The sequence below is a fragment of the Lithobates pipiens genome, unplaced genomic scaffold (assembly GCF_037356315.1).
Source record: "Lithobates pipiens isolate NorthernLeopardFrog02 unplaced genomic scaffold, aLitPip1_a1.2 Scaffold_23, whole genome shotgun sequence".
NCBI lineage: Eukaryota > Metazoa > Chordata > Amphibia > Anura > Ranidae > Lithobates > Lithobates pipiens.
In genome coordinates this window covers 215,769,111-215,784,528 of record NW_027507785.1, presented here as the reverse complement: position 1 = coordinate 215,784,528, position 15,418 = coordinate 215,769,111, and the positions used below count along the sequence as shown (strand labels likewise).

General features: G+C 43.3%; 1 protein-coding gene across 2 annotated transcripts in view; it reads left to right on the top strand.

Moving 5' to 3' along the window:
* The window catches only part of AXDND1 (axonemal dynein light chain domain containing 1), a 162,418-nt gene that overhangs the window by 129,499 nt on the left and 17,501 nt on the right, over positions 1–15,418 (top strand). Inside the window, exons 21-23 of one of the 2 annotated variants that reach the window (XM_077452840.1) lie at positions 11,340–11,456; positions 13,752–13,886; positions 13,967–14,058. In XM_077452840.1, the coding sequence (XP_077308966.1) occupies positions 11,340–11,456; positions 13,752–13,886; positions 13,967–14,058 (344 nt within the window). The remainder of the gene's footprint in view (positions 1–11,339; positions 11,457–13,751; positions 13,887–13,966; positions 14,059–15,418) is intronic. The other variant, XM_077452841.1, reaches the window with a different exon arrangement.

The following is a 15,418-nucleotide window of genomic DNA, read 5'->3' as shown; positions in this document are numbered from 1 at the left end:
AAGCTCTCCTTGGAGGATGGGGGGGCAGGGGCTGCTTTTTACCACCTTTGCGCCTGCACCCCGCCTCCATCCTGGTAACGAATGTATCAAGGACCGCCGACAAAGTGTCCAAAAGCACTGGACTGTTTGCAGGCGAGCCGGTTGCAAATACTGGGAGTTCAGGGGAAGAAACACCAGTTTCTAAAGCCATGCTGACCCACCCTGTCTGCCACCTTTGGGGACTTAGGACAGGTGCACAGTCCCACCTCCTAGCTGTTGCAGACTGAGGGGCCCCCACTGCAGTACTCGCCACCCTGACCGAGTTCTGCGCCGTTCAGCTACAAGTGCCTGTGTTAGCTCTCAGGTGTCAGAAACCACGCTGTTCTACAACAAAATGGCCACTGGCCACCCAGTATAAGGGACATAATCACAGGGAAAATGGCCGCCGAACTACAGCAAAATGGCTCCTGACCATGCTTTCCACTGAGGCACACCAAACATGGCCGACAAACAACTATACACAGGGAAAGGGCAATGAAAATAGCGGCAGAACAGTGCTATGGCGATCAGCATATGCAGACCTCCAGACACCCAGCGGGGAGACCACAGACACTCACGGACAAAGCCACCCAGCGCAACCCCCCCCATCCAGGTAAGAGCCCCCCCGGGGAACCCCTGGCTACAGGCACACACAACGCTCAGCAGCCCATCATGCAGCATCCCCCATGGGGGAGGGAAGATAGGGAGAGAAGAGAGGGACCCCCGAATCGACCTCCCAGGGAATGCCATTGTCAGGAAGGGCATGCCAGCACCCAAGATGGCTGCAGAAGAAGATGACCTATTACCTCTGCCCCTGTCAGGATGCCATTGGTGTGCACGCACCATGTGACAGCTTTGTCCGCCCAAACAGGCTATTTAAAATCAGTTTCCAGGCTCAGTGCTGTCTGCTCTACAGAGTTCCCTGTGTAACCTGCAATTAGCTACCTGACTTCTGTTCCTGTTGTGACCCGGCTTGCTTCCTGACGTTCCTGTTTCCTGCCTGCATCCGACCCCGGCTTGTCCCCCACTCCGCACCTGCCTGTTCCTTCTGCTACTCCGCTGCCAGCCTGTTGACGACCCGGCCTGTAATCTGATTCTGCTTCTTCTTCAGCCCCTGTTCCTGACGTGCCCGTTGTGTATGACCCGGCCTGCTTGTACTTGCCTTCTCTTCAGCCTTGAGGGTGCCACCATCCCTTCTGCTGCATCTGCACTCCTGCCTGTGGGGATCAGTTGTCTACTTGTTCCAGCTACCTGCCTATCACTGCTCTGGGAGTTCTACAGACACCTCTACAGCCCGGCCGAGTGCTCCGATCCAGCGATCCCACCAGGCACTCGTGCGATTCTGCATCTCGGTGCTTCCTGTCAGCTCTATCAGGGGCTCCAAGTCAGAGTTGTAAGAGAGGCCGTCCTCTGCATATCAGGCTCCATCACCAGGTAGGTGACAGCCATACTGCTCAACCCTGCCGAGGCAGGGAGAGCTGTACTTACCATCCGGACGAGCTGGGGACATCACATCACAGACCCACTCCCGAAGAGTACGGGGTGGCTGCTGGCCATGGCACAGATATTAGTAGCCCAGTCATATGTGTGCCCCGGAGCGTTGGACTCACGGGCCACCCCTGGAGACTGAGGGGCATGTCATGGCTGACCCAGAGCGTAACTATGGTCTATGGCACACGCTCGATGGCCAGGCTGGGGAGACTACAAGGATAAGGGTATCCAGCCTGTCACCCAGCCGGCTGTTGATAGATCACAGGATCCAAATCTTGCGCAAAAGGCAAACTTCAGCAAAAAATTCCCAGGACCAACGGTCCCGGAGGGTTCCTAGCAGAAAAAAACTGAAGCTGCAGGAAGCAGGCTGAGGGGTTGTTACTGGAGGGACCGCCCCCTGAGTGGAACTATAAAGGTCTGTTTTTTGTTTCACATGTATAACATGTTCTGCCTAGTCCTCTCCTGAAGGTGGCGTAACAACCCCATGGTCAAGAATAATGAGCTGTGTCAGTCAGTGAACGAGAACGAAAGTGCTATTAGTCATGGTGATCATTCAGACTTTAGCTATCCACTTCCTTTAGCATATTGACCAAAGAGTTCAGTGATGGAAAAGCACGAAGACTACTGATATTGATGATCTCATTAGTCATACCTACACAGTGCGTTAATAATAAAAAAAAATAAGACCATCAGCCAGAAGACCTCAAGTCATTATTTATTTCAATCTCAACCAACTTAGGTGTGGCTTGGGAGCCCCGCCGAATCTCCGCTCTTTTATCCTGCATTTAGCCCTGTGGCGATTTCTGCATCTCTACTTCACTGGCTGCTGTGTCTCCTGCTCACCGATGAGATTTCTAGACACGGCTTTGCTACTCACCTTGCTCCAGACCATGTGGCCCAAGATGGCATCTTGGCACAGAAATCTGCCAAGAAGTAGTACAGGGAGGCAGCTGAAAAGATGTTCTCCATGCCTGGTGCACGGGACTCCTCGGAGCTGCCCCGGAGACATGCTGGAAGACCACAGCTGCCCTCAGTCTGACACTGACGACACAGTGCCACTCAAGGATCCAACGGCACCATTACTTCCATGGGACACTGAGTACAACCCCGATTGTTCAAGCCCTGCATATGGCCATGATTCCAGACTCAGCTGGGCCAGAACCTATGCTGCAAGATATTTTTTCTGCAGTGATGTCATGCAACCTATCACAGCCCTGGCATCCGACGTTGAGGTGAAAACTGAAATGTCATTCCTCCCCCAAGACATGCAAAAGCTGAGAGATCGCACCTCAGCCATTGAACGGTGCATCATTACATACTTACCATACAAGACCTTTTGTGAAAGTATAGTCCTACAAAAAAAAAAAAAAAAAATAAAAACACCCCAAGGTTTAGATTACAGGTTTATAGCGAGTATGCCGGAAAAACATTTATTTCTTTTTTTCATTTCTATAAGGTTTATCATTTAATTTCATGTTGTGCTATGGTTTTGCTCCCTTTATTTGTATTTCGCATATCTACTGATATAAAAATTATATATATTTTTTTTTAATGTAACCTGTGATGTATTACAATTAGCACAGTAAAAATTCTTTTGATCGAAAAAAATAAAAATCTTAGCCAACTTACTGAGCACTAATGGAATCTGGCAGTGGACAGACCATTAAGGAGATCCACTGAGGGGCACCACTTGGGTTTGAACTAAATAAAAACTTCACAAGGGAATGATCCCAGGAGGGTACTTCAAAGAGAAATGTATTGGACGATATTAACTACTTGCTTACTGGGCACCTAAACCCCGATCCTGTCCAGACCAATTTTGATCACCTCTGGGTTTTTTTTATTAAAAAGACCGGATTAAAAAAAAAAAAAAAGTTTTGTATTTTGTTAATAAATTTTGCAAACAGGTAATTTTTCTCTTTCATTGATGTATGCTGATGAGGCTATACTAATGGCCACTGATGGGCACTAATAGGTGGCACTGATCAGGTGGCATTGGTGGGCACAGAGGTGGCACTGCACTGCATTGATAGATGGCACTAAAGGGCACTAATGGGTGGCAGTGATGGGCACTGATCGGCAGCACTGGTGGGCTTTGATAGGTGGCACTAATTGCTGGCACTTAAGTACTGGTGGGCACTGATTTGTGGCACTGACAGGCGGTACTGGTGGGCAAATATGATGCAGCTATACCTCTTCCTCTTCGGGACCAATGTCCCTTCAACAGAAGCCAGCGATCAGCTTTTTTTTCTTCTCACGCTGTCATCGTAAGAAGAAAAAAAAAAAAACGATTACCAATCTTCTGTTTACATTACGTGATCATCTGTCATTGGCTGACAACTGATCACGTGGTAAGGGGTCGGGATTAACCCCATACTCATCTTCGATCACCCGAGTCTCATTGTCATTCACGTGCGCCCTTCAGGGGGTTGTGGGGAGCGTGCAAAGGGGAGGCCATCCATTGACGGCCTCCCGGTAAAGCAGATCTGCGCTGTAGCTGTCATTTGGCTATAGCGCGGATCTGAAGGGCTTAAACGTAAAGGTGATGAGATTCTTCACTCACCTTATTGTATATGATAAAGGCTGTTGCATCTTCCTGGTTAAAATGTGGTACCTAATAACAAATGTGCTAATCCTCTTCATGTATTTGAGCCTGAGAAGGTGTTTTTGTTTGCCAAGACTAGGCTTGCCAATGTTGTTTTCTCTGGTAGTACCTGAGTAGTTTCTGCAAAAATGTTTGGTCAACCCAATACCATATACAAAGTACATATACGCTAAATGACATTTATTTTGCTAAAGCAATGTCCATTTTAAACCACTGCCATTTAAAAAAAATACTGATTCATCTTTTTTCATCCTTTGTTGCATATCAGCACTGTTAATCACCGGCATGCTCTTTGTGGCTACTTCCTGTGATGGCTACACATCATTTCTCAGGGCAGCTTTCCTGATGGTGATAACAGTGGACTATACCTATGCAATCAATAGGACTAAATATACAGTATATGACAAAAGTGAGTACACCCCTTACATTTTTGTAAATAATTTTATACCCATAAGTGAAAATGTCCAAATTGGGCCCAATTAGCCATCTTCCCTCCCTGGTGTCATCTGACTCAGTGTTACAACGTCTTGGGTGTGAATGGGGAGCAGGTGTGTTAAATTTGGTGTTATCGCTCACACTCGCTCATACTGGTCACTGGAAGTTCAAAATGGCACCTCATGGCAAAGAACTATCTGAGGTGCTGAAAAAAAAAAAATTGTTGATCTACATAAAGATGGCCTGGGCTATAAGAAGATTGTCAAGACCCTGAAACTGAGCTGCAGCATGGAGGCCAAGACCATATAGCAGTTTAACAGAACAGGTTCCACTCAAAACAGGCCTCGCCATGGTCGACCAAAGAGGTTAAATGCACATGCTCAGCGTCATATCTAGAGGTTGTCTTTGGGAAATAGATGCATGAGTGGGTGGGGGGGTCAGCCTGTCAGTGCTCAGCCCATACGCTGCACACTGCATTAAATTGGTCTGGTCAGGGTCCACTTTGAACAGGCCTCGCCATGGTCAACAAAAGAAGTTGGGTGCACATGCTCAGTGTCCTGAAATAGACGTACGAGTGCTGCCAGCATTGCTGCAGAGGTTGAAGGGGTGGGGTCAGCCTGTCAGTGCTCAGACCATACGCCGCACGCTGCATCAAATTGGCCTGCATGGCTGTCATCCCAGAAGGAAGTCTCTTCTAAAGATGATGCACTAAGCCTGCAAAACAGTTTGCTGAAGACAAACAGACTAAGGACAGTCATGGATTACTGGAACCATATCCTGTAGTCTGATTAGACCAAGATAAACTTATTTGGTTCAGATGACGTCAAGCATGTATGGTGGCAACCAGGTGAGGTGTACAAAGACAAGTGTTTCTTGCCTACAGTCAAGCATGGTGGTGGGAGTGTCATGGTCTGTGGCGGCACGAGTGCTGCCAAAAACTGGAGAGCTATAGTTCATTGAGAGAACCATGAATGCCATGTACTGTGACATACTGAGACAGAGCATGATCCCCCCTCCCTTCAGAGACTGGGCCGCAAGACAGTATTCCAACATGATAACGACCCCAAACACACCTCCAAGATGACCTTGCTAAAGAAGCTGAGTGTAAAAGTGATGGACTGGCCAAGCATGTCTCCAAACCCTATTGAGCATCTGTAGGGCATCCTTAAACCGAAGGTGGAGGAGTTCAAGGTCGCTAACATCCACCAGCTCTGTGATGTTGTCATGGAGGAGTGAAAGAGGACTCCAGTGGAAATCTGTGAAGCTCTGGTGAACTCCACACCCAAGAGGGTTAAGGCAGTCCTGAAAAATAATGGTGGCCACATAAAATATTGACACTTTGGGCCCAATTTGGTCATTTTCACTTAGAGGTGTACTCACTTCTGTTGCCAGTAGTTTAGACATTAATGGCTATGTGTTGTTATTTTGAGGGGACAGCAAATTAAGACTGCTACAATGTAAAGTAGTTAATGTACAGCTTGTAGAACAAAGTGTCATTTCTTCAGTGTTGTCACATGAAAAGATATAAAATATTTACAAAAATGTGAGGGGTGTACTTACCTTTGTGAGATACTGAATGTATAATCCCCACACAACACTAATATATGGCAATAAATAAAATAAGCTAAAAAAAATGTAAATTATCTGAAAAAAAAAAGCTGCTAAACACCAATATGTGCAATCACTTCACATAAACAATACAATTAACCAATGGTTATAGTGCAGTGTTCCCTTTACTCGGGCATCCACGGGAAAGGTAAGTTGCTTTGTATAGAGGTACAGCTGCATTAACTAAAGACTTCCAAAAATTTAAAGAGGGTTCCAAAGGTTGTTTCCATTTTAAAATAATTGCTTTTGGAGCATAGAACAATAACACTAGTAGGGCTCTGGTTGCCCTCCGGTGTACCAAGGGGACCACCAAGCCCTGTAAACAGACTGAGATTGTTTGGGGGATTGTGATAGTGGTTAGAGAAGTTATGAACTGAAACTAAATGTACCTCAGATTGCAAATTGGGGCAGGACCACAGCATATGATTGCTGCCACACTTCCAACATTGGCCATAGGCCCAGGATAGATTTTACCCAATTTAAGGGGAGTTAAATAAATGATGCGATGGAGCAACCTTTACTGAAAAAAGGAATACTCCCAGACACCTGTATCCAGTTCTGGACAATCTTCCTACCATGCAGAGTATAAACTCTCCAGACCAAAATGTACTGATGGAAGACACAGTGGTGTAGTGGTTAGCACTCTTGCCTAGCAGTAAGAAGGGTCACTGGTTGGAATCCCAACCACAACACTACCTGCCTGGAGTTTGTGTGTTCTCCCTGTGCCTGCGTGGGTTTCCTCAGGGTACTCTGGTTTCCTCCCACACTCCAAAGACATGCAGGTAGGGTTAATTGACTTCTGTCCAAAAAATTGCCCCTAGTATATGAATGGGGACCTTGGATTGTGGGCTCCTTGAGGGTAGAATGTGCAATGTAAAGGGATAGGGACAATTGTAGACACTCACTCAGGATGGACTGGTGTCTTTATTCAACCTTACTAACTATGTAACTAAGATGTGCCTTATAGATATTGGATAGGGGCTTGTCCAGCTGGTCATCTCATAATAGAGATTCCATGTTAGATTGAAAGATGGTTAGGGTTTGCGAACCAAATTGAGTAGAAAAAGCATGCCCGAGTTGAAGAAATCTAAAAAAATATCTATTTGATAAATCATGTCTTTGTTTTAAGCTGTCGAGGGCTAATAAGGTTCCCCCTTACAGATATTGGCAATATTTTTAATACTCTTCATTGCCCATATTTCTGAAATTCTGGCAAGCAAGAATTGTGCCATAAAGGAGTCGCAGTGGACCATCTGTTACGATCCTCACAATGCCCTGCTTGTATCACCGCCTTCATGGAGAGTGTCAAAGGAATCGGGCCCTGAAGACCTCAATATAATGCATTTTTTAATGATTCATAGGACCCAAGATAAGCAGCTTCTAGGACAACAGGGAATTTTGAATTGTCTGAAGTGATCCAGTTGTGGGCATGGGAAAGGAGAAGTGCTAAATAGTATTTGTGCAGATCCGGACAATCTAGAACTCTGTGTCCAGGGCCTCCTCAGAATCGCTTTGTTTAACCACTTCCCACCCGGCCGATGCATATATACGGCCGGGTGGGAGCCGTCTACTCCTGATATGACGTTCAGGAACGTCATTCAGGAGTAGCGGGATCGCGCCCGCGCAGCGGCGCGATCCCGATGTGCTCGTGTCACCCGGACACGGCACATCTCAGATCGGCAGGAGGGCTCTGTGATTGGCCCTCCTGATCACATGACGGCCGTGTCCAATCACGGCCGTCATGTGATGTAAACAAACAGCCGGTTGCTAGGCAATCGGCTCTCCTCTCCTCACACGGAAGTCACCGCTGAGGAGAGGAGAGCAGAACGCTGCAGCCGGCTGATGATCAGTGAGTATGGGCTGCTTTTTACAGCTTTTTACTCACTGATCATCAGTGTAGTGTAAACACACAACACACCACACAGTACAAACACAGTCCCCACACATGTCCCCAAAACACACATGTCCCCAAAACATACATGTCCCCAAATAATAAAAACACATGTCCCTAATAATAAAAACATGTCCCCCACATATGTCCCACTAAAATCACATGTCCCAATGATTATCTGCACACATATGTACGTGATCACCTGCACACATATGTACATGATCATTTGCGTACATATGTCCGTGATCACACAAACCAATTATTATACACTTAACGGAATTTTTTTTACCAAAAACATGTAGCAGAATACATTTTGGCTTAAATTTATGACAAAATTTGATTTTATTGGATTTCTTTTCAAATAGAAAAAAGAAAATATTTTTTTTTTCCAAATTTCCGCTATTTTTGCGCTTATATCGCAAAAAAAAAAAAAACGGAGTCGTGAATAAATAACACCAAAATAAAGCTCTATTTGTGCGAACAAAATGATAACAATTTCATTTGGGTACAGTGTAGCACGACCGCGCAATTGTCACTGAAAGCGCTAGAGCGCTGAAAGCTGAAAATTGGGCTGGGAAGGAAGGGGGTGAAAGTGCCCTGTATTGTAGTGGTTAAGTGAAGTGATGTAACCATGATGAGTCCTGGCACACTTAGAAAGGATATACTGTTGCAGGACTTCTGCCTTGTGTTTTGTTGATTCTGCTGGCTCGCTGCAGGAATCGGAGTTACCTGTTTGAATACCAACCTGATTATAAGTGTGGCTTTCCAATTGCGGATTATCCTGTCAAGCTGAGAAGTTTATATTGGCGTCATCACCATCCCTGGCTGTGTTTAAAGCTAAACACGCAGTGTGGCCCCCTATAATAAGGGACCACCTAGTTCCGGCTTACCGGCAAAGTTTGTGAACCACCTCCACCATGTGTAAACACACTTCTTCTGTGGAAATTTGACTATTACATTGGTGTTAAGAAATCACGGGACTTTATATGGACTATTACTAAATTATTATAATATTTAGCATTATTCATATGTGGACATTATTTACTCATATGTGGATACTATGTACTTTATTTTACTGATTTACATATATTGAGCTTATATTATGCACTTTCAGCTATACACCTTATAGTTTTATTATTGAGTGCTGTTTTTTTAATTAGGTGCTCATATTTAATCTAATTAATTCTATCACCATATATATTTATTCATTCACTTTTTATGCATATATTCATTTGGCACTTTAATATCACCATTTGCACTTTGAGTTTTCGAGTGCTGTCACTGGTTAGCGCAGCTCCTTTTTTCCCTATTGACAGACTGATGATCTGCCCTGTTTAACTAGGCAGACCACTGTTTGGCCTCTTTCAGGAACGATCGGCGGATATTAGGTCCGCCAGACTCACTGATTGGCTCCCACTGTGTGCAATCACCGGCAGAGCGGGCCGCCGGTGCACCCGGAAGTGCAGAATCGCATACCTGTACGTGATTCTGCACAGAGGAGACGCAGCCCCACAGTATATGTAGGTGGGGCGGTCGGCAAGAGGTTAAGCAATATATGACAAACTTCTGACTAAACTAAATTTTATATAACGTCTCATTCATCAACAAAACAGTCCTTCAAAGCAAAAAATAAATACAACAAAATGTATTTATTTTTTATATAAAAGATAAAAACACAGTGACTGTGTCTTTAAAGGTTTTCCACTATGCCTTCTATAATCTTCATATGTTTGTGAAACACCACAATTGTGCCACAACAGATGTACCCACACCTTTTGAGATGGACCTCAGTATAAATAAGTCAAACAGCGCTTTTTGATTTATATAATTACAATGACTCCAACCTCTCTATATACATGACTCCAATGCAGGACATTACACAGGTAAAAAGAAAGCTCCATAGTGTAAAACAACAAAACGTATTTGAGTTAAAAATGCACTCACAATATGATGGGGGATTTTGGACTTTTTTTTTTGCTTTGAAGGACTGTTTTTTGATGCAGAGGGGAATTTCTAACGTAAGGGGGGGGGGGGGGGAACTCCTGGTCAAAAGGGGACTCTAATCCAAAGGTGGTTTATAAACTAATGGGGGTGTTGATCTAAGGAGGGATCCTGATCTGATAGAAGATTCTGATCTAAAAGGGGACTCCAGATTTAAGGGGGACTTTCATCTAAGGAGACTATGATTTAAAAGGGACTCTTGATCAAGGAGGGGACTCTGGTCTAAATAGGAATTCTTATCTAATGTAGGACTCTGATCTAGGGGGAGACTTTAATCTAAAGAGGAAAGCTGAACTAGGAGGTTTTCTGATCTAAAGGGTGAACTCTCATCTAAAGGAGGGCTGATCTACAAGGGCATTCTGAAATGAGAAGGGGGGACTCCTGATCTAACTAAAGATTCTAATTAAGGAGGGGGACTCCTGATGTACGAGGGGAATCCGATTATATTTTAACTCTTCAAGTATACAGAAGCAGAACCTGTCTTATTCCATTGTTCCATCAAGCTGTGCAATACTTTATTAAATAAGGCAGTTAATTAGCCAAGCAAAATTATAGCATAATAGCTTACATTTTAGCGAATTTATCAGCAAAATAGGTATGACACTATGACAAGCATTCTAACTTTATGGCTGGATAGAGAGAGGAGGAGGAGGAGGTGGCCGGTGGATGAGCCCGTATACCCCGCACAGGTCATAGAGTCTTGTACCAGAAGACTGACATCCCTGATGGGCCAGGAGTGCATCTCTGCCTAAATACAAAGCTCCACGAAGCATATTAATATCTGGAGGGCATTATTGGGAGATGGAGATTTGACCCACTAAAAAGGAGGATATCTTTTGATGGGACCCATCGATTATATACAAACGCCCAAATTGCTTATTTTCTGGTAAGCACATTCATTGTACGGTGACGGGCACTTTTATGAGCTTTTGGATCGTTTCTAATCACCGTGGTGCCACAAACGCTTATTTGGATCCACATAGGAACTTCCCTTGAATGGACTTTTATTTATGTTTTTTTCACTTTACACATTGCTGTGTTCTTTATGCACTTAAGGTGTTTTTCCATTGTTATAACCATTTAAGGTCAATGCCTATTTATTTTGTTATTACTTTCTGACATTTTTTACTGTAGGGTTGGCGCAGTTTTTTGTTTTTGTATATTTGTTTGGTGTTGTATCACATCTATTGCTGCTGCCTGTTTCACATTTAGTATATTTGTTTTCATGTTTTTTTCCTAGCGCGGAATAATTTTTTCCATTCTAACTTTATGGGCTGTTAATATTTCCAGGATGTGAGCCTGATGTCTAGCAGAAAGGAAATATCACATAAAGTGCCAGAAAATACAGATCATGAGGGACTTACAGAAGAACCCCTTCAGGGAGGAACACATACAGTAACTCCTGAGGTAACACAAAAATTCATGGTTTAAAGAGTTTAAAGAAAAAAGGGTTTGTGGGACTTTAGATGCATATGCCCGCGGCGATCGAGTCCGCGGGACCCGCGACCGGACTCACGGGGGTCTCGACCGGCACGCGAGCGCACCGCCGGTGGCACGCTTGCGATGGCAGGGCAGCATTTAAAACTGGACGTACCTGTATGCCAGTATGCCTGCCCGTGCCATTCTGCAGACGTACATCGCCGTGCGCCGGTCGGGAAGTGGTTAAAGTAATAAAATTAAAAAAATCTTTATATTGCATAGATGGATCACAGTGGAAGTTGAACTATATATTAGAGATATAATTGCGTCCAGTGGGCTCGGTGTGTTTCATAAACAATTTCCATTCATCGGGAGCAGACGCATAGCATATCTGTAAAAAAATAAAAAGTACCAATATGATATAATATTTTGCCAGATGGCAAGAAATAGCTAGGGGCAGGGGGAGACAAGAAATAGCTCCCTCCAATACTTACATTGCTGTTGGTTTTGGTAAAAAAGGATCCTTCATTCACTGTGCTATGCACTCTCCTGTTAGGTTGGGTGTTGGTTATACTCACTGATTATACTTCGTTAATATATTGGCACTAATTACACATGATAGTTTTATGATTTACTTACGTTGTACATTTACTTGGAGTGACTTCCCTGCATCTTTGTTTATTACTATTGGAGATTCCTTCTCTTCACCGGGGTGTCTGTGCTCTCTCCCTCTTTGGGTTTCCATCCCCACAGCTCGCAGGATAGACTTGGTTCGTAAACCTTGATTTACAGTACTGCAATGTTTTTATGCTAATAAAACATCTAAAACGGTTCTCCAAACCACGTGTCTCATCTAAAGTCCCACAAACCCCTTTTTCTTTAATCTCTGATTTAGGGATGGAAGTGCATGCATTCATGCACGTCATTTAAAGTCCCAATACCCCCCTGTTTTTATATGTTAATAATTCATGCTTGTCATCAAATATAGTAAAATGAATAATATGCTAAAAAAAAAGAAACTGTATATCAACTTGTGGTCAAAAGTAATAAAGAAAAATGTCACACGTAGCTACAGTAATTTGTGGTTTAATTTGGTTGTAAAAAAAAAAATCTATGAATCTTGTTCCTGGTCATTTATTGTAACTCTGTAATTTCTTGTAAGATACTATTGGGGTTATTTACAAAAGGCAAATCCACTTTGCACTACAAGTGCACTTGGAAGTGCAAGCACTGTAGATCCGTGGGTGATATGCAAGGAAAATAAAAGACTGCATTTTAGCTTGCACATGATTGGATGATAAAATCAGCAGAGCTTCCCCTCATTTCAGATCTTCCCCTCAGATTTACAGCTACTGCACTTCTAGTGCAAAGTGGATTTGCCTTCTGTAAATAACCCCCCCCCATGTATCTACAGGCTGTTCAGCCTTTAGTGTTGGAAAGAAGATTTCTAATATACTCACTATCCAGCAGATCAAATGATTATATCTAACAAGATTAGTTCTTTTTGTGTTACAACATTCTCTTATATACAGTTAGTACTTTGGTTACCTGTCACCCCAGGCCAGTGTTATGGGTAAATGTACCTAGCAACACATCTGATTTTGAAGACAGTAATCATACTTGTATCACCACTGAAACATCCATTTTAGTAAATTTAACCTGGTAGTAAACTCAGACAACACCTAATGGGATAAGCATAAGGGCAGTAGGTTAGGTGATGACAATGCAGATCGTTATAATATTTCCCAAAAAAACTCCTATTTTAAGTATTATTAACCTGATTTTCATTTTTGAATTTCTCTGCTGAAGCCTTCGCCATCTTGGGAGTCTTCTTCCACATCCAGCTTCTGCCCCCTATCTATGAGGGTGACTTTAATCTTGCGCATGCACAGTATGAATTAGGCAAGCCTCGCTGTACACTGCAAGCCAGGAGTGACGTGGGTTCGACATTCTGCCAGGTTCGGGATTTTGTCTAAACATTGGCAAGTCATGGCTATAATGCGAATGTGCCGGTGATGTCATGAGATTGAAGATCGCTTATTTTCTGTGGAATGGTGCAGATTAGACAGATTGTAAAGGCAGCATCTGGTACAATGTTTTTGACCTATTTTGAGGGATTCTGCAACCTGACTATAGGATAACTAAGATATTTCATTAGTAGGAGCGTGACTTTAGATTATTTAACTAACTAAACTACAAAGTTGTTGGTTTTATAGACAATGATACATTTTAGTGGCCATTCTCATGCACAGGCTTTATCATAAATCTATGTTAATATTGTAGGGTAGGACAACTGCTAAAGAACCCAGTCTTCAGAATGGAGTGACTTCAGAAAATGATGTGGTAAAGATAATTGGTTATGATGGAAATATTCACAAGAAGAGCTTGAGAGAAGATGAAATCCCTGTTGCTCATGAGGTTAGACCATCTATCAAATATGTATGGTTTATACAACTTTCTTACTTTCAGTAGTCTATTTACATGTTTATATTCAATAGAGTGCTTTACAAGCTAGCAGGCCGACCACTCCAAGATCTATGCAAGCTTTTCAATCCTTGACATCTCTGGAACAACTGGAGAAGAGACTTTTGTGAGTACATAAAATGAGTTTTCATTTTTATACAAGCTTAGAGTATGCTCTGTTAGTAGGGTGATACAAAAGGAAAATAAATTGTTAAAATTAGGGCAGGGTAAAGGCATTAAAATAGTCCTAAACATTTTTTTTTAAATAAAGCAATGCAAAGAGCAATAATATTTAGTTAAATCGTTTAAAACTGAACATCAGGCAAACAACTAAGCACACAGTTGAAATATACATATGGGAGCTGTATTGCAATTGCTGTTTAATGTCTGCCTGGAACACAGCTTTAAATGATCTGTATCTGATGACCCGATCAACTTATTGTTTAAGTAAATTAAGGTCTCCACATAAAGGGCCAGGTACAGGAATCAGCATGTCATCAGATGTGGATCTCTACGCATTTCGCCAGATGGCTTCCTCAGGGGATCCTATTAATGATTTATGCATAGAGTTGCAGACTACGTCTGCTGATTACTGTACCTGGCCCTTTATGTGGAGACCTTCATTTACTTAAACAATAAGTTTTTGGGCCATCTGATATAGGTATTTTTGCACACAGAGTGCTAAATATAGCCAGTTGGGAAATGTAGGAGAGATAAAAAAAATGGATTCTGTTAGTTTAAAGCACGTTATGCTGCACATTACTTGTGCTGTGCCATTTGGCCCCCTGTATCACCTGAAATATCTGGCTGAACCTGCCCGACCCCTGTTAACTGACTATGATTTATAATGGCTGGTGAACCCTGACATCGTGGTCAGTTTATGTGCCTCCGTCATCTGCTGCTCTCCCCTGTCCTCCTCTCCCCCCCCTCCTGTCAGCTAGTGACTGTACCAACCCCTCCCCTCCTGCTGCTGAAATTGCTTTGTAAAGTACATGCAATCCCTTGTGCTAGAAAACATCCTATGCTCCAGTGCCTGTGCTTTGTAAAAAAAAATGCCCATTTGTACCTAATTTCACAGCGCCACTCAGCACTCACATGACTCCTTGCTGCTCTCCTCCTGACTGACATCAGCAGAGGATTCTCTGCCTTTCCCGTTGTAGCCGTTAGATTGGGAGAGGGAGCAACGAGGAGTCACGTGAACGCTGCTATGAAATAAGGTAGAAATCTGCATATTTTTTTTACAAAGCACACACTGGAGCATAGGACATTTTCTAAAAGAGGGGATTGCATGTACTTTTTTTTTTTTTTTTTAAAGTGGCTTAACAACCACTTTACATTTGCCTTTACTACCTGGTTTGGTGCCTGTTTTCTTCAATATAGCACTACTATTGGATAGTCAATATTACTTTCAGGCCGGGTTCACCTATGTGCGGCCGTGGTTCCCAGCATGGGGTCCGGTGCATTCCTGTTCATCCGTTCAGGTGTGA